Source organism: Haematobia irritans, chromosome 4, assembly GCF_050003625.1.
Source record: "Haematobia irritans isolate KBUSLIRL chromosome 4, ASM5000362v1, whole genome shotgun sequence".
In the NCBI taxonomy this organism is placed as follows: Eukaryota; Metazoa; Arthropoda; class Insecta; order Diptera; family Muscidae; genus Haematobia; species Haematobia irritans.
The window spans coordinates 8090133-8110709 of record NC_134400.1 but is presented as its reverse complement, the minus strand read 5'-3'; the positions used below and the strand labels follow the sequence as shown (position 1 = coordinate 8110709).

General features: G+C 26.9%; 1 protein-coding gene across 1 annotated transcript in view; it reads right to left on the bottom strand.

Annotated features, from left to right (window-relative positions):
- Nucleotides 1–20281, bottom strand: part of LOC142234614 (uncharacterized) — a gene marked incomplete in the record, with an annotated part of 23287 nt that extends 3006 nt beyond the window's left edge. The window contains 4 exon segments of the mRNA XM_075305770.1: nt 2596–2958; nt 7293–7716; nt 11936–13731; nt 19982–20281. Coding sequence (XP_075161885.1) covers nt 2596–2958; nt 7293–7716; nt 11936–12962 — 1814 coding nt within the window.
- Between the last annotated feature and the right edge of the window lie 296 nt (nt 20282–20577).

Sequence of the window (20577 nt, the reverse complement as noted above, 5' to 3'; positions counted from 1 at the left end):
TATATATATATATATATATATATATATATATATATATATATATATATATATATATATATATATATATATATATATATATATATATATATATATATATATATATATATATATATATATATATATATATATATATATATATATATATATATATATATATATATATATATATATATATATATATATATATATATATAATATATATATATATATATATATATATATATATATATATATATATATATATATATATATATATATATATATATATATATATATATATATATATATATATATATATATATATATATATATATATATATATATATATATATATATATATATATATATATATATATATATATATGTATATATATATATATATGTATATATATATATATATATATATATATATATATATATATATATATATATATATATATATATATATATATATATATATATATATATATATATATATATATATATATATATATATATAATATTTTATTGCTATAGAAAATTTTGTCAAAATTTCATTTCTATAGAAAATTGTGTCAAATTTTGTTTTTCTATACAAAATTTTATCAAAATTTTATTTCTATAGAAAATTTTGTCAAAATTTTATTACTATAGAGCATTTTGTCGTAATTTTATTTGCTATAGAAAATTTTGTCAAAATTCTTTTTTTTATAGAAATTTTTGTCAAAATTTCATTTCTATAGAAAATTGTGTCAAATTTATTTTTCTATATAAAATTTTGTCAAAATTTTATTTTTGTGGAAAATTTTGTCAAAATTTTATTTCTACAGAAAATTTGTCAAAGTTGTATTTCTATAACAAAAAAAATTACAAAATTTTATTTCTATTAAAAATTTTATCAAAATTTTATTTCTATAGAATATTATGTCAGAATTTTATTTCTATAGAAAATTTTATCCAAATTTTATGAATTCTTACTCTGTTTTTAACCTATTTGAAACAAAAAAAGTTAAAATTACCCTTTAAAAATATGAAAAAACCAAGTTATAAAAAATTGAATTAAAAGAACTTCCTGGGGTAGTTAAAATAAAGAACATCGTTGGGAGTGCATCTTCTGGAAGTGTTTTTAAAGTTGTGCCTTTGGAAGAACTTCCAAAGTTTTTTGCTGGGTATTTTAAGTGCATATTTTGGACAATTAAATTTTACAAAAAAATAGAAAACTAAAAAAAAAACTAATAAAAAACTAAAAAAAAATAGAAAATTAATAAAAAAGTAAAAAGATAAGTAAAAAAAATTAATTTCATCCCCTCTGGGATTTGAACCTATGCCGTTTGACTTTTTCGCTTCCATGGAAGTTCTTTTGAGAAGGTTTTGCAAATTGCGATAATTTATAATTATTTTGTTGATTTTTAATGGAAAAAATATATTTACACGAAAATATATGCCGAAAATAAAAAAATAAAAACGATGCTGACATAAATATTTTTTTTTTTGAAAAATATTTGATAAACAAAATTGCCGCTGGTGAGATTTTAACCTGCGTCTCTTATTTTTTCATTCATACTAATAAAGAACATCTCGGGAAGCAATTAGAATGTTATTCCTTGGTATCGTATTATGATCATATCACAAACATTTGAATTGACCTTTCGACGCTTTATGTTCAATGGCGTTTGTGGCTGAGTGTGGTAAGGCGTTCAACCCCAGGTCGGAGGGAAAAATTTTTGAAATTGTAAAAATTAGATAATAGGAAAATAATTGTGTAATAAAACATATGGATGAAACAAAGTGAAATTGGTTGAAAAAAAATTGGTTTTTTTTTTCGCTTTTTAAATTTCTTCATTCAAATTAACTTCCAGGGCACAACTTCTAAAGCAATGCAAAGGATCCAAAAAGGGAGTACTTCTGTCCTATGACAAGCCCATGTAAAATTCATTGGGGATGATCCAAGTTTGCACTACTTCGGGTCACAGATTGGGGATCCAAACAACTCTTTTGGAAGCTTTTTTTTTGCTGGGAATTAGTGGCTAACCCTATTTTTATTATAAATATTTTTTTCATAATTTGTTTTATACACCCACCAATTCCCCTGGTTCATCTTAAGGTTAATTATAATAATATAGCCATTTAACGAAAATATTTGTAACTAAAGCTAATTAGATCAATATTCGTTTCTATTCTCAGCTAACTATTTCCGTTCGTAGTGTTGTTTGTGTTCTTTTTCAATAAACAAAATTTTCTAATAATTTATTTATTCATATCACGTGAAAATGTTAGCTTTCATATTAAAGTATAAACAAAGTCCCTTGGAAGGTTTCTTTTTTTGCTTTGTTTTTTTTTTTTTTTGTAGATGTCTCTTCCTATTTTGAAAAGTAAACATGAAGGTGTTGGCTTAATTTGAGGTCAATGTGTTATTAAATTGTGGAAATATAGCAAACAACTAACCTTCATATTAAAAGTGTCGACAATAGATAATAGATGAAAACATGATGGTTGAACACGCTAAGGTCAAATCAATGGACTGGGTTAGGCCACAAATGACCTTAGATGTTTGTTTTTAGTTTTATTCGATTTTTTTTTTATTTTCATGGGTATTCCATTTCACTTCCTACTTACCGATCCAATACCGACACCATACACACCACGGCCAGGACATAAAATGTATTAATATAGAAATTGGCAAAGGTTGCATATTCCGTTCTCACTAAACTCGATGTGGGCGGTGTCATAGTGGATCCTAGTATTTCATTGTCTATATCAGATGCCTCTGTGGTAATATCCAATCCATCCGAAGCCAATGGAGATGATGTCTCGCCTGCAAGACTTAAAACTCTGGACCATTCCATGGGATGTGTACTTAGAACGAAAAGAAGATGGGCCAATGCTAGACCAGCTAGCAGGCCATGACATATATTCGACAGTAGTAACCAAATTCGTTGAGTCAGACAAGCCAATTGTATATTGCTGGTGATTTCATTGCTAGAAAAAGAGAGAAATATGAAAAAAATTAGCCATCAAATGGACAATATTTTCAAGAGGGCCAAGATCACAAAGTCTGCAATTTAAGTAAAATTTTCTCATTTTATAAAATTAGGAACTATTTTGTGCGAATTGCAAATTTATTAAAATTATGAACTTAATTTTTATAAAACATTTTTTTCACATTTTTTTTAATAAGAAAATAAGACTTTCAAATTTGGCAAAACTTTATCAAAATTTTCCTAAACAAATTAAAGTTGAAGTTAAATCGTTGTGATTAACATCCCACTCACATTGATATTTTTGCTTTGTATAATGGAAAACCAATATTTGAGCGTAGACAGACTTTTACTACATTCATGCTACTGGTGGAAAGGGATAAAAAGCACATAAATTTCCAGTGAAAGGCTATAAGACCTAGTTCTACATTAACCCAGTCACAGCCCTTATTAACCTTCTAAAAATAGACTTAAGTTAATATCCACATTTTGTGTTGTTGTTTTGTTTTTTTTTTTTTTGGTTCATTATGGCCATTATGTCTAACCGTTAACGAAAAGTAAGTCTAAAAATAACTCCAATTTGTTTTTTTCCTTTGCTTTTTTCTTGCATTCCTCTACGGCTAAGGCTTTGCCAAGATATATTTCGTTTTTCAAATATTGCCTTCTTCCATATTTCTTCTCTCATACCATATCTTTTGTAAGATGTCCTTCAAAGTTCTTTCACGTCCTTTACGTCAATTGAGCATTAACTTTGTATGAGGAGATTCGTGGGTATATGTTTTGCAAAAGTTTGATGATGAGCTTAATGAACGCACAACGGACCAGAAGATTTCTTTCGAAGGGATAATTTTGATTTATTTTAAATTCTGTTAATAATTACAAAACAATTAAAAATAAAAAGAAAATTAAATAAAATTATAATATCCCCCTCTACACTGAGCGAATCATGGCGTAAAACTCACATAGAATTAAGAAAATCTATTTGAAATAAAACTCTAAAAATTAATTTCTTAATCTCTGTTAATCATACACTACCCTGGCCAAAAATAATAATCATCACTCGCACTGGTCCACCATGGATTACATTACATATGCATCAGCAAGGAAAGAAGCATTAATTGTTATAAATTTAAACGTGCTCTATACATCCGATTGTTGGTCCTATGATCCTGTGTTCCGCGCCTTTGTTGTGTCTGATGTCTGGCATTTTTAAACCTTGTCTGATTCAATGGGGTCCTTACCATGATTCTTGATATTGTGTTAGATTTCTCTCTTAAATTTTCTATATAAATGGAATTTTCTATAGAATTAAAATATTGACAAAATTTTCTATAGAAATAAAATATTGACAAAATTTTCTATAGAAATAAAATGTGGATAAAATTTACTATAGAAATAAAATCTTGACAAAATTTTCTATAGAAATAAAATTTTGACAAATTTTTCTATAAAAATAAAATTTGGACAAAATTTTCTATAGAAATAAAATTTGGACAAAATTTTCTATAGATAAAAAATTTGGACCAAATTTTCTATAGATATAAAATTTTAACAAAATTTTCTATAGATATACAATTTTAACACAATTTTCTATAGAAATAAAATTTGGACAAAATTTTCTATGGAAATAAAAATTGGACAAAACTTTCTAAAGAATTATATGTTTGAAATAAAATTTTCACAAAATTTTCTATAGAAATAGAATTTTGACAAAATTTTCTACAGAAATACAATTTTGACAAAATTGTCTACAGAAATAAAATTTTAACAAAATTATCTCATAGAAATAAAATTTTGCAAATTTTTGAGAAAATTTTCTATAGAAATAAAATTTTGAGAAAAATTTGTATAAAAATAAAATTTTGACACAATTTTCTATAGAAATAAAATTTGGACAAAATTTGTTATAGAAATAAAAATTGGACAAAATTTTCTATAGAAATAAAATTTTGACAAATTTTTCTATAAAAATAAAATTTCGAGAAAATTCTCTAAAGAAATAAAATTTTGAAAAAAATTTTTATACAAATAAAATTTTCACACAATTTTCTATAGAAATAAAATTTGGACAGAATTTTCTAAATAATTAAATTTTTGAAATAAAATTTTGACAAAATTTTCTATAGAAATAAACTTTTGAAAAATTTTTCTATAGAAATAAAATTTTGAGAAAATTTTCTATAACAATAAAATTTTAACAAAATTTTCTATAGGTACAAAATTTTAACACAATTTTCTATAAAATAAAATTTGGGCAAAATTTCTATAGAAATAAAATTTGGACAAAATTTTCTATAGAAATAAAAATTGGACAAAATTTTCTAAAGAATTAAATTTTTGAAATAAAATTTTGACAAACTTTTCTATAGAAATAGAATTTTGACAAAATTTTCTATAGAAATAGAATTATGACAAAATTGTCTACAGAAGTAAAATTTTGACAAAATTATCTTATAGAAATAAAATTTTGCAAATTTTTGAGAAAATTTTCTATAGAAATAAAATTTTGAGAAAATTTTGACAAAATTTTCTATAGAAATAAAATTTGGATAAAATTTGCTATAGAAATAAAAATTGGACAAAATTTTCTATAGAAATAAAATTTTGACAAAATTTTCTATAAAATTAAAATTTCGAGAAAATTCTCCAAAGAACTAAAATTTTGAGAAAATTTTTTATACAAATAAAATTTTCACACAATTTTCTATAGAAATAAAATCTGGACAGAATTTTCTAAATAATTAAATTTTTGAAATAAAATTTTGACAAAATTTTCTAAAGAAATAGAATTTTGACAAAATTATCTTATAGAAATAAAATTTTAAGAAAATTTTTTATAAAAATAAAATGTTGGCATAATTTTCTATTTCTATAGAAAATTATGTCAACATTTGGATAAAATATTCTATAGAAAAAAATTTTGATAGAATTTTGACAAAAAATTTTATAGAAATAATATTTTGACCAAATTTTCAAAAGATTATAGAAATAAAATTTTTGTAAATTTTTGACAACATTTTCTATAGAAATAAAATTTGGATAAAATTTTCGATAGAAATAAAATTTTAAAAAATTTTCTATAGAGATAAAATTTAAACAAAAATGTTCTTTAGAAAAAAAAACTGAAAAACTTTTCTATAGAAATGAAATTTGAGAAAATTTTCTATAGAAATAACATTTTAACAAAATTTTCTATAGAAATAAAAGTTTGTGAAAATATTCTATGGAAATAAAATTTTGACAAAATTTTCTATAGAAATAGAATTTTGACAATTATCCAAGCCAAATTTGGATATGAACATTCAAGTATGTAAATGTCATTTTTTGGTTATTTGATGCATATACAATGTAGCTAATGATGAACATTATTTTTGGCCATACTCTATACCCTGGCCAAAGTAGCGTATGACCAAAAATAATATTTATCGTTGGCATTGGTCCACTAAGCCAACATTTTATTTCTATAGCAAATTTTGCCAAAATTTTATTTCTATATTAAATTTTGTCAAAATTTTATTTCTATAGCAAATTTTGTCAAAATTTTATTTCCAAATAAAATTTTGTCAAAATTTTATTGTGAAATTCCTATTAGTTGGGGACGAATATTTTGCAAAATCTACCAAAGTATCGAGAATTCTATCAAACAGTAAAAAATCTAAATCTAATCTGAAAAATTTTACCTATTTTCTTTATTATACCTATAAGTTAATATTAAAATTTCTTGTAGAAAGATCCTTTATTGAGGGTACCTAAGATTTCGTTATGTCGAATTTTCATCCAAAATTTAGATGTTTTGCTTGTTTTTCCTCTAATACTTTATAATTTTAAGTATAATCCAACTACCCTGTGTTAGCTCTATGTTTAAGCCAATAATTTCATTCTCTACAGCAGATAAACCATATAGCTATTGGAAACATCTTGGAGAATATAATAACAATAATAATAATACGATATACATGAGTTCATCATCTACTAAACAGTGTTGCTGATGTTAGTGAATGTCATGACATTTAAATTGATATAACAGTTAGAGGCCGCGACCGCCACCCATACATGGGAATAGAAATAAAACGATATCACTAAGACTCTCAATGTTAGCGACAAACAAACTACAAATATAAAAGTGAAGTGATGTAGAGGGTAAGAGAGAACTAAAGAAGAAGCAGAAGAAGATTTCAGATAAACTCACTAAACTCACTTATACACTTTCATTCAAATGCAAGCGCTTTCTCTCTCTCTCTTTGGCCCACCATATTCACCTTTACTATTTAACCAATATTTTTCTCTTACTCTCGCTATGTATGGGTGTGTGTATATGTAGTTTTCTCAACTTACCCATAATAATCAGCATCAAGCAAACATCGTGTATCACCATAACTACCACTTGTGCGTAATGTAAAGCCGGCATTTCCACCACCACCCACAATGCCATTAGCATCACCTCCAGGACCACTAGTCACACCACTGCCACGACTAAGGCAACCATCGTGAAGTGGATCTACTCCACTGCCAGTGGTGGAACCTATGCGCCCACTCATACCACCGGAACGCATAAATGAATGCTTATAATAGCAATGTTCAACTGGTCGATATCCTGATGACGTCTGCATGAACATTTTATCAATATGCGCGGGCGTATCATCTGTGGGGGAGACAACCGGTGTGAATGGATTGTAGATTTCTTCACCTTCAGCTGGTATAATATCATCGGAGAGTTCTTTGAGAAGAGATGTTAAGCCACTGGCTGCATAGAATTTACCTGAGAATTAAAAAAAGAGAAATTAATGGAGATTAGCAATTTAAAATAGTGACAATAACAATTAAAGGGAAAGTTGAAATATATAAAACAAAAAAAATCCTTATGCCCTATGATGAGATATGAAGAGAGAGTACCATATTTTTCTCTTTAATTCATAAGAAAGCTTTTGTTACTTTTCCTCTCTTTCTTTTCAATGGCCAAATATTTTCGTTTTTTTTATTACCATTATCCTAAATTCTAAAAATAGATTTCTGTTTCTTGAGATATACAAACGTAGGTGTATGTGTATTTCCATATTCCTGGAAATTTTGTGTAAGTGGTTTTATTGTTGTTTTCCTATAAATATGTCTGAGAGTTTCATTTGTGGATTTTCTAAGAAAATACCATTGAAATCTATTTTTCGTAATTTTTTATTCTCACGGAATCCTAGGGATTTATAGTGGATAAAATTATAGGAAAATGAATGAAATGAATACAAGTTGTTGCATTACCATTTAAAAAGCATCGATATGTTTACCTATCAGTATATAACTTATTTTGACATTTTAGGGGGTCGATTGAAAGATTTTCATGTGACCGCTCATCTGTAGCCTGATTGTGAATCGATCCGTCCGACCGCACTTAATTTAATTCCAAATGAATTAATATAAAATTGAATTGTAAACCGTTTGACATATTTCTTTTTGTAGCCAATAACAGAAAAGTACAATGGGACCATTTCGACCCCAAAATAAAATTAGGGCTCATTTTCAGTTTTGATTAAAAAGAAATGGATCCTAACTGAAGAAAACGAAACCTGAATGATGGAAAAAAATATGAAGTTTTTAGGAAAAACATGAAAATAAGCCCCAACAAAATAGGAACTGCAGCATGAAAATCGACCCCAAAGTAAAATTAGGGCTGATTTTCACTTTTGATTTAACAGAAATGAAAACTAACTGATGAAAATGAACCTTGACTGATGGAAATAAATATAAACTTTTAAGAATAAATAACAGTTGCAACAGTTGGTAGAATTCTATCTAAAGTGGTAGATGTTTTACTATTTGGTAGATTGGTATGATTCTTGATGTTTTGGTAGATTTTGCAAAACATTCCCCTCCAACTAAGAGGTACTTTACAAATTTCCTTTAAAAATAAAATTTTGACAAAATTTTCTATAGAGATAAAATTTTGACAAAATTTTCGGTAGAGATAAAATTTTGACAAAATTTTCGGTAGAGATAAAATTTTGACAAAATTTTCGGTAGAGATAAAATTTTGACAAAATTTTCGGTAGAAATAAAATTTTGACAAAATTTTCTATGGAGATAAAATTTTGACATAATTTTCTAAAGAGATAACATTTTGACAAAATTTTCTATAGAGATAAAATTTTGACAAAAAACTATAGAGGTAACATTTTGACAAAATTTTCGGTAGAGATAAAATTTTGACAAAATTTTCTATGGAGATAAAATTTTGACATAATTTTCTAAAGAGATAAAATTTTGACAAAATTTTCTATAGAGATAAAATTTTGACAAAAAACTTCTATAGAGGTAAAATTTTGACAAAATTTTCTAAAGAGATAAAATTTTGACAAAATTTTCTATAGAGATAAAATTTTGACATAATTTTCTAAAGAGATAAAATTTTGACAAAATTTTCTATAGAGATAAAATTTGGACAAAAATTTCTATAGAGATAAAATTTTGACAAAAAAAACTTCTATAGAGGTAAAATGTTGACAAAATTTTCTATAGAAATAAAATTTTGACAAAATTTTGTATAGAAATAAAATTTTGACAAAATTTTCTATAGAGATAAAATTTTGACAAAAATTTCTATAAAGATAACATTTTGACAAAATGTGACAAAACGGAAATTGTTTTGTCACATTTTGTCAAAATGAAAACCGGGCCCAAAAGTAAAATGAAGTTACTTTCTAAAAACATAATTTGGTGTTGTTGCTTTCCATATAATTATTTTGGGGTTCTATTCCATTTAGATTTTGGTGCTAATTCGTGGGGCCCATGTTCATAACGCCTCCTACAAATCAATGACCACCAAAATCTCCGGATCTCAATCCATTGGACTTTTGTTCCTGGGGCATTTTTGAGAGTAAGGTAGACACCAAAAATATCAAACTGTCGATAATCTCATGACGACGCTTCGCCAGGAATGGGTCAAAATTCCGCAGAGCCACATTCGTGGCTTAATCGGCCGTCTATATGACCATAATTTGTGCCCAAGGTAGCCAATTCGAACAAATCTATACAGATTCTAAAATTTCATGGTATTTTCGAAAACAAAATATTACAGAAGAGTTTTTGAGATTTCAGAGGGATAATGTGGCCATCTCTTAAACCATGATTTTTTTTCTCTGTAGTAATAATTAAAGATGTACTCCAATTGATTTGGATTTATCTTAAATAGATATAAACAAATAAACTTTTATCATATATTTTACATTAGCAAGTTTAGAATATATCCTTATATTATATGGCAACGAGCATATAAGAGCAAAACTAACAACTATATGGCATGTTACGTTAAAGGTCAAGAGCAAGCAAAAACTTTTGGAGGCAAAATGAGGTTTACCACCTAAGCCAATATCAAGAAGTCCAATGGAAGCAAATCACTGAGAAGCTCAAGACGGTTGCCATGTCATACTGATGTAGAGTAAGCATGAAGTAAGTACGTGATGATGGAATCTAGAGATGTAATTTGAATGAAATGCATAATAAATGAGCTATGCCCGTGGCGACAGTAAACTGACATGAGCCATGCCAGGGGGACCAGGAAGTAATGCATTTCATTAGGGAAATTTTCATGTGGGTGTTTCTTCCCTATATGCCGTCCTAAGGTATGGCATTAACTTAAATCAGAGAAAATGAGATTTAGTTTAATGAAAGGGACAAAATTTTCTATAGAAATAGAATTTTGAAAAAAAAAATTCTATAGAAATAAAATTTTGACAAAATTTTCTATGGTGGGTGGCTCCCACCGTGGTGCACCCACCATGCTAGTGACATTTCTGAGGGTTACAAAGCTTCTCTAAGTGGTTTCACTGCAATGTGTAACGCCGTTCGGACTCGGCTATAAAAAGGAGGTCCCTTGTCATTGAGCTTAACATGGAATCGGGCAGCACTCAGTGATAAGAGAGAAGTTCACCACTGTGGTATCACAATGGACTGAATAGTCTAAGTGAGCCTGATACATCGGGCTGCCACATAACCTAACCTAACCTAACCTATGGAAATAAAATTATGACAAAAAATTTCTATGGAAATAAAATTTTGATAAAATTTGATATAGAATAAAATTTTCATAAAATTTTCTATGGAAATAAAATTTTGACAAAAATTTTCTATAGAAATAAAATTTTGACAAAATTTTCTATAGAAATAAAATTTTGACAAAATTATCTATAGAAATAATATTTTGAAAAAAATTTCTATAGAAATAAAATTTTGACGAAATTTTCTATAGAAATAACATTTTGGCAAAATTTTCTACAGAAATAAAATTTTGACAAAATTTTCTATAGAAATAACATTTTGCAAAAATTTTCTATAGAAATAACATTTTGCAAAAATTTTCTATAGAAATAAAATTTTGCAAAATTTTCCACAGAAAAAATTACAAATGACAAAATTATCTATAGAAATAAAATTTTGACAAAATTTTCTATATAATTAAAATTGTAAAATTGTCAAAAATAAAATTTTGACAAAATTTTCTATATAAATAAAATTGTAAAATTGTCAAAAATAAAATTTTGACAATATTTTCTATAGAAATAAAATTTTGACAAATTTTTTTATAGAAATAAAAATTTGATAAAATTTTCTACAGAAATAAAATTTTGCAAAATTTTCTACAGAAATAAAATGTTGACAAAATTATCTATAGAAATAAAATTTTGACAAAATTTTCTATATAAATAAAATTGTAAAATTGTCAAAAATATAATTTTGACAAAATTTTCTATAGAAATAAAATTTTGACAAAATTTTTTTAGAAATAAAAATTTGATAAAATTTTCTATAGAAATAAAATTTTGACAAAATTTTCCATAGAAATAAAATTTTGACAAAATTTTTTATAGAAATAAAATTTTGACAAAATTTTCTATAGAAATAAAATTTTGACAAAATTTTCTATAGAAATAAAAAGACAATGGGAATCTTTAATCCTCCTTTTAATTAAGTTAAAAAAAATCTCATATACTCACTTATAATGTGTCCCCGCTTATTTCGCTGCGATTTCGTTTTTCGATGCACTCTTCTCTCCTCCAAACTTTGATCGATTTCCAATTCACCCGACAATGAAGCATCATTCATTTCGGAACATTGTTTCAAATATCGCATTAATGTTTCATTTGCCTGTCGTACCTCCATCTCTCCGGCAGCTATTAGTTTACGCTCACGCCTGCGTCGTGATTCTGATTTGCTACGTTTTCGTCGTGGACTTTTCTCCAGACTACTTCGAGAACGCACTGATCTTTGGGCTGGACTAGCAGTGGGATCCGATAGCGATTGGTGTTTACGACCCGTACCGCCACTGCCCGCACTCAAGGCCGATGGTGTGGGCGATGATTGTTTCAATTCACGATCCATGAAACCTAAAATGCCACGATGAAATGATGCATCTGCCGCCGTTTCGAGGACACGACGCGATGGCGAATGAGGCGATAGAGTGCGTCTATGTCTATGCGTTGTTATGGTGGGAGGTAATTGTTGTAATGTTTCACGTAAACTCATGGCATCACCAGACGAATTTCGGCTACTACTAGGCCCATCCGGAGGACCCGTACACAGTTCGCTGGCATCGGCTTCGTTTGTGGGTTTATTGAGATCGTTGTGTTCGTTGGTATGGTTACGGGAATCGCCCGGTGCATTATCGTTCGTCACAGGCTCCGTGGGAGCATGTCCGTTGACTAGGACCACTGTTTGTTGAGAAGTTTGACTGGAACTGTGACCGGCCCCACCACCACCACTACCACTGGCCACGGTGTCGATAGTTTCTGTGGATGTTTGTCGTTCGTGTTCCTGCATAAGACGTGTGGCCACAGCGGCAATTAATGCATCCGAGGAAGAACTCTGTTCTGCAACACCAGTTTCAATATTCACAATGTCATTTGTGCAACGAGCAGGTGATTTACTGTCAGATGTACTGCTGGTTGTTTGGCGTTCCGTGCGCCTATGACGTGATTCAGTACGTCGTGGACGATGACGATGTACTTTTGGTGTAGCCTCCATAGTGGTTGAAACAAAATGAAGGACAATGTATGAACAATAAGGTTAGTGGTAGTTGGAATTTTGTTGTTATTATTGTAACACTTGTTGTTGTTGTTGTTTTTGTTAGCAAACCCCGTGTCGTAGTCAGTGTCTCTTTTGTTGCTCTATGCCTTTTCTCATATATTTTTGTTATTACAACAGCAACAATCAGTTGTTGTTGCTGTTGTTGTTTGCAAACCCTGTTGTCGTAGTCAGTGTCTCTTTTATTTCTCTATGCCTTTTCTCATATAGTTTCTTTTGTTTTATGTTATTGTTGTTGTTGTTGTTATATCTATTTCATTTACATGCAATGCAAATGCATTCGCTGCATACGTTGCATTACGTTACGACATAGAATACTTTATCTACTCGCCTTGGTTTCATATTAAAACCAGAGAGCACAAAGGCCAAATGAAAGAGGAAAGCTCTTTTCCATCTCCCAGAGAAACTGAGAAACAGCTGTTATGTTAAAAGGTTAAACATCCAATACGAATTGCATTTACTTGCAAACTTCTCTCGTTGTTTTGTTGTTGTTGTTGATAGTTTCTTTTTATTTAATATTTAAATGACACGTAATTGCTAGGATACGTTAGTTTTTGTATAATGATATTTGTTTTTATAGCTTTGGCAATTCGATTGACCCAAACTCTTTTGCATTTTATGTTCATATTCACTTTGTTTGCATTGAAATTTATATTTAGTATTTAGTTCTGTTTTTTTTTTTTTTTGTTATTGCTTCTTTCACTGTAGACTGTAAAGGATATATGATAAGATTGTTGTTTTTATGAATAATTTTCAATAAGCTCCTTATACCCTTCATCATATCATAGATGGGAGAATATAATAACATAATTTTCCATTACGATTGAAACACTATCGCTGGGGTATCATACGGAGTGTGTTGGTTATCCGGATACAATTCTAAGCCAATCAAGTCATGTCTGTCTGTCTGTCTGTCTGTATGACTATTGTAATTACGCTATAGCCTTCATAAATCGTTCTTGTTTTTTGCCTTTCACTCAATAGAAAGAGGAGTTTGCAATACCTTTAGTAGCGTATCCAATTATGGATCTCCGAGTACAAAGAAACCTGTCCAACTTGGACATTTTGACGTGAGACGTTTGATATATTATAGCATTGAAATTAATCGCTCATATATACACTGAAAGAATAGTTTTCGTTTTTGAGGAAGAAATTTTACGCTATTTTTTTTCTTTAATAGCAAAAAAAATATAGATAATCGTTGGATTGATTTATTTGGTCTTAACGAAAATACTTTATAAGAAATGCATATTTGGTTTGTCCAAAATTGTTTTCTTTGGGTGTAGATACTTCTTAAATACACTCAAGACAAAATTGCATTCAAATGGAGTCAACGACATTTTCTGCAATGACCTAACCAACATTTTTCTTTAGGATAATGAAAGTGTTCTTTAATAATATGAAATGTTTCGTTATTTAGCGGCAAAATCATAACAATAACGATAAAATTTTCATTGTTTTTATGAACTTTTTTTCGTTGGCTCAATTCTAATAACAAATTTTCTTTAAAATAAAAAAAAATTAATTCAAAGAAAGTTTTTAATCTTTCGTTTAAACCTTTTTTATTCAATTTAGGACACGATTCTTTAAAATTGGTCTTCCTCCATTAAAGTCGTATGCCTTTGAACTGAGGAAACTTTTCCTTAAAGTGAAGAACCCTATATTTGATATTAGGAAATAATTTTTAAATTAACTGACATATTGAATCTTTGGATTGGACCTTAAAAAACAATCTTCTACGCTCAAAAAAAATGTATTTGGATCCAAAGGTTTTGACCTTCCCCTAGGTATTTTGGTATTGATTCCGAGCCAAAGATAAGACTTCTTTGCAATAAATACTTTTTGTAGCGACCTATGTCGCTTTAAATCTAGGATCTATAAAATTAAGATACAAACCTCAATTATCGAATGTTCATACTCTCTTCACTGTATATTAATAAAGCTATTCATGTACAAACAAATGCTAGTTTAAAAATCCAAATTATAACGGATACTTCAAAGTAAAAAACGATTCCTTATTTTTTCAAAAAAAAAAAAAAAACTTTATACTAAAGATGCTAAGTCCTCAAAATAAGTCATAGCCTATATTTGAAGCATTTTTATCTTAAATCTAAAGATTCAAAATTTCAGTTAATTTATGAACGATTTCTTTAAATCAAAAACGTGTTTCTTTATTTTAAGGAAATTTTGCCTCAGTTCAAAGGGAAGCAAATTGCCAAAATTTGTGTCCTGAATTGAATGAAAAAAAATTTTTTTTGAAGCAAAGATTATAAACATTATTTTAATTAAAATGTCATTATTTTAAGGAAATTTTTCCTTAATATTTTGTAACTTGCGCATCCTAAAATTTTGGTTGCGTAATTTTTAATATCACGTAAATGTTTTTATCAGTTTAATTTAGGATTATTTTGAGAATTTTGCAACTTTGCTTTTATTTTTTTTTTTGAAATTAGGAAAAATTTTTACTTTGAAGTATATATTGCACGCAAAATACTGTAAACCCACCAGGAGGACAAAATATCCTTAATTTTAGAAAAGTTAGGTTAATTTTAGAAAATTTACAAACACAGATTTCACAAAAATACACAGAAAAAATATTACCAAAATTTTTACGATTAAAATTTTAATTGAATTGTAAAAAATATTAAATTAAAAATTTAATTGGTTCCTTAATTTTATTAATTCCTTATCCTTAATTTTAGAAAAGTTAGGTTAATTTTAGAAAATTTACAAACGCAGATTTCACAAAAATACACAGAAAAAATATTACCAAAATTTTTACGATTAAAATTTTAATTGAATTGTAAAAAATATTAAATTAAAAATTTAATTGGTTCAACAAATTTTTTAATTGAAACAAAAATACATCACAAAAATTGATTACATCAATTAATTTTTTAATTGCAACAATTAAGTTTTTAATTGACTTTGGTGATTGATACTATAATTTGTGTGATTGAAGACATTTCAATTAAAAATTAATTGAATCAATTAATTTCGTGAATATTTTTAAATATTTTTCGACAAATTCAATAAAATTTATTGAACATAATTATGATTTTTTTCACTTGTTAAAGAAAAGTTTGTAGATTAATAAGGATCAGGAAAAAATTAGATTCCAAAATTGCAAAAATGTTTTTTGAGCCATACGAAGTTCAAGATGGAGTTGGTAAAATTTACCAAAAAATTAACCTAACCTCACAATGCACTGAAAAGTCTAAGTGAGCCTGAAAATAAACGGGGCTGCCACTAATGTATGCAAAAAATTACTAAAGTCAAGAAAACATTCTCAAAACATTTCTCAAATAGAATTAAATTGGCTTAATTGTCATATAGGCAGTGTTGCCAGAAGTAGGGGAAGGTTTTTTTTTCGAATATTTAGCATCTCGCCATTTTTATATTTTTGGTGGCTCTGCCAAAAAAAAATCTACTGAAATTTGAAGAAAATCTTACCAAAAATCTACCAAACAAATATTTCTATAGAAAATTTGATCACAATTTTATTTCTATAGAAAATTTGGTCAAAATTTTATTTCTATAGAAAGTGGTCAAAGTTTTATTTCTATAGAAAAATTGGTCAATAGAAAATTTAGTATAAAGTTTATTTCTAAAGAAAATTTTGCCAAATTTTTATTTCTATAGAAAATTTGGTCAAAATTTTATTTCTATAGAAAATTTAGTCAAAATTTTATTTCTAAAGAAAATGTTGCCAAAATATTATTTCTATAGAATTTTTTTTCAAAATTTTATTTCTATAGAAAATTTGGTCAAAATTTCAATTCTAAAGAAAATTTTGCCAAAATTTTATTTCTATAGAATTTTTTTTCAAAAATTTATTTCTATAGTAAATTTTCTCAAAATGTTACAAAATGTTAAAACAAACGTATTTTAACGTTATATACGTTGCATTTTCATATGTATATAGAAAATTTGGTCAAAATTTTATTTCTATAGAAAAATTGGTCAAAGTTTTATTTCTATAGAAAATGTGGTCAAAAGTTTATTTCTATAGAAAATTTGGTCAAAAGTTTATTTCTAAAGAAAATTTTGCCAAAATTTTATTTCTATAGAAAATTTGGTCAAAATTTTATTTCTATAGAAAATTTGGTCAAAATTTTATTTCTAAAGAAAATTTTGCCAAAATTTTATTTCTATAGAATTTTTTTTTCAAAATTTTATTTCTATAGAAAATTTGGTCAAAATTTCATTTCTAAAGAAAATTTTGCCAAAATTTTATTTCTATAGAATTTTTTTTCAAAAATTTATTTCTATAGTAAATTTTCTCAAAATTTTATTTCTATAAAAACCATGGTGGTAAAACAAATTTATTTTTACGTTATATACGTTGCATTTTCATATGTATATAGAAAATTTGGTCAAAATTTTATTTCTATAGAAAAATTGGTCAAAGTTTAATTTCTATAGAAAATTTGGTCAAAAGTTTATTTCTATAGAAGATTTGGTCAAAAGTTTATTTCTAAAGAAAATTTGGTCAAAATTTTATTTCTAAAGAAAATTTTGCCAAAATTTTATTTCTATAGAATTTTTTTTTCAAAATTTTATTTCTATAGAAAAATTGGTCAAAGTGTTATTTCTATAGAAAATTTGATCAAAAGTTTATTTCTATAGAAAATTTGGTCAAAAGTTTATTTCTAAAGAAAATTTTGCCAAAATTTTATTTCTATAGAAAATTTGGTCAAAATTTTATTTCTATAGAAAATTTGGTCAAAATTTTATTTCTATAGAAAATTTGGTCAAAAGTTTATTTCTATAGAAAATTTGGTCAAAAGTTTATTTCTAAAGAAAATTTTGCCAAAATTTTATTTCTATAGAAAATTTGGTCAAAATTTTATTTCTATAGAAAATTTGGTCAAAATTTTATTTCTAAAGAAAATTTTGCCAAAATTTTATTTCTATAGAATTTTTTTTTTTCAAAATTTTATTTCTATAGAAAATTTGGTCAAAATTTTATTTCTAAAGAAAATTTTGCCAAAATTTTATTTCTATAGAAAATTTGGTCAAAAGTTTATTTCTATAGAAAATTTGGTCAAAAGTTTATTTCTAAAGAAAATTTTGCCAAAATTTTATTTCTATAGAAAATTTGGTCAAAATTTATTTCTATAGAAAATTTGGTCAAAATTGTATTTCTATAGAAAAATTGGTCAAAGTTCTATTTCTATAGAAAATGTGGTCAAAAGTTTATTTCTATAGAAAATTTGGTCAAAAGTTTATTTCTAAAGAAAATTTTGCCAAAATTTTATTTCTATAGAAAATTTGGTCAAAATGTTATTTCTATAGAAAATTTGGTCAAAATTTTATTTCTAAAGAAAATTTTGCCAAAATTTTATTTCTATAGATTTTTTTTTTTCAAAATTTTATTTCTATAGAAAATTTGGTCAAAATTTTATTTCTAAAGAAAATTTTGCCAAAATTTTATTTCTATAGAATTTTTTTCAAAAATTTATTTCTATAGACAATGTTCTCAAAATTTTATTTCTATAGAAACCGTGGTGGTAAAACAAATTTCTTTTTACGTTATATACATTGCATTTTCATATGTATAAAGCAAATAGAACGATTTTTGTTTTGTATTTTCTTTTTTAATTTAACGAAAAATATTGGGGGGGGGGTTTGGGAAATTGTAGGGAACATTTTTTGAGAATGTAGGGGAAAATAGGGACCTTTTTTGTCCTTGTTGGATAAACCGAACATTTTTCCCGGCAACACTGCATAGAGGGTTCACTTTTTATGAGTGTAAATTTACAGCGATATATAAAAATCTCTGTATTTAAAAAAAGCCGCATCTTTGACTAGAAATGAATACCAAAATTCTTAAGGGAAGGTCGAAATTTTTGGATCCAAATAAAATATATAAAAATATTTCTTCCATTGTTAATCGACAAAACAAATTGGTCACTTTGTGCAACTTGTTGAAAAGTCATCCGATTTTCTTGAATTTTTTTAGAGAAGATGGAATGAGGTCCCGCGGAAAAAATATGGCTTTTGCGGAACGCGATAATTCGTGCCAATGGTAGCCAATTCGAACAAATCTGAACTTATTCCAAAATGTGATATTATTTTCAATATTTTTGCCTTTGAAAAATAAAATAAAAAAGGGGACTATAGCCACCCTCTTCTAGATATGATAATGACAATTGCCATGGTCGGCAAAGGATGCAGTGCGGTGCCAAATACTCTGAAGAATATACTGGCGATAGTAGTTTCGAATTGAAACATTTATATCCAATAGCGAAGCGTAGTGTATACAGACAAATAGATTTTGTTGTATACGCAAAAGATATAGCACAAATATAATCTCAAGCCGAATTATTACCAATAAAAGGCATAGCAAATTAACTGACATTTAATGTTGGCCTATACCTATCAATGAATGAATCTTACGACTCTAAATTCCTCAACTTGTTTCCCTTACCTATAATAATTTCTTTTTACGATTTCCCACCCCTGTTCTTTGGTTTTGTCAATAAGCTTCGTGTACCTAAGGTCTATACTAGATCTAGCATAAATACCCTAACTGTCTTTTGTTTGCTTTTATCCAGAACATAGCAGCTGGGGATAATTAGAAAACCAATATATTGATTTTTTTATTTAATTCGTTTTTTGTTATTTATTCTCCCTTTTTATTGAATTAACAGCACTGAAAGATTATTTCATTTTTTCATTTGTTTAGTATAGTTTCCTTGATATGATGAAAAACAAACATTGATATCACTGACCGACGATTTAAAATTTAATACCATCTTCAACCATAGTATTAAATTTTAATTTGAATTTTAAATTTCATATTGAATTTTTAAAATAATTTGTTTATTCGTAACCATCGTCAATTTTGTTTCATTTCATATTTTTTTCTTATAAATTTCTTATATAGGTTTATTTAAAATACAAAAAATCTGCTTGCATTGCATTGTGACCTAAATTTCATTTTATTAGGTTACCTCCTGAGATATACAATAAAACACTTTGAGCTTTTCTTTCTTTATTTTTCCACAGAATTTTCCATTATTTATAGAATTTTATTTTTCTTTAGTATAAGTGTTTTTTTTTTGTTTTTGTTCATAAGAAACTCGTTATGAAAATTTTTGGAATATTAGTATTTTAATTTGAAAACTAACGTTTTGTAAAATCTTCACTAGTTTTGTTGGTCTATCTTGGAGTTTTGTTTTGAATTGATTTTTTTTCTTTAGTTTGTCCGTTAGTCAACGATATAAGCGCTATTTTAATCGTTATACACACGTTCACGGTTGTCGAGCAACTGAAATCGCATTTGTCTTTCTTTTCTTAGTTTAACCCTAGTCCAAAATATTGTGTGTGCTTGGGCTCAAAATAAAATGGTGAATGTGTGCATGGATTCCTGTGTGTATGTGTGCGTGTGTTTGCGTGTCTGAGGCTCTATGCGAGGGTGAATGTAAACTTTTCCTGCAAACATGCACACAAATACCTCCCCAACTGTCAGTCGTATTAGGCAAAAGCTTTTTAGTGACGTCAGCAAGGACTTCAATTTACTTGTCATCCAGTGGAAAATATTCTCTTT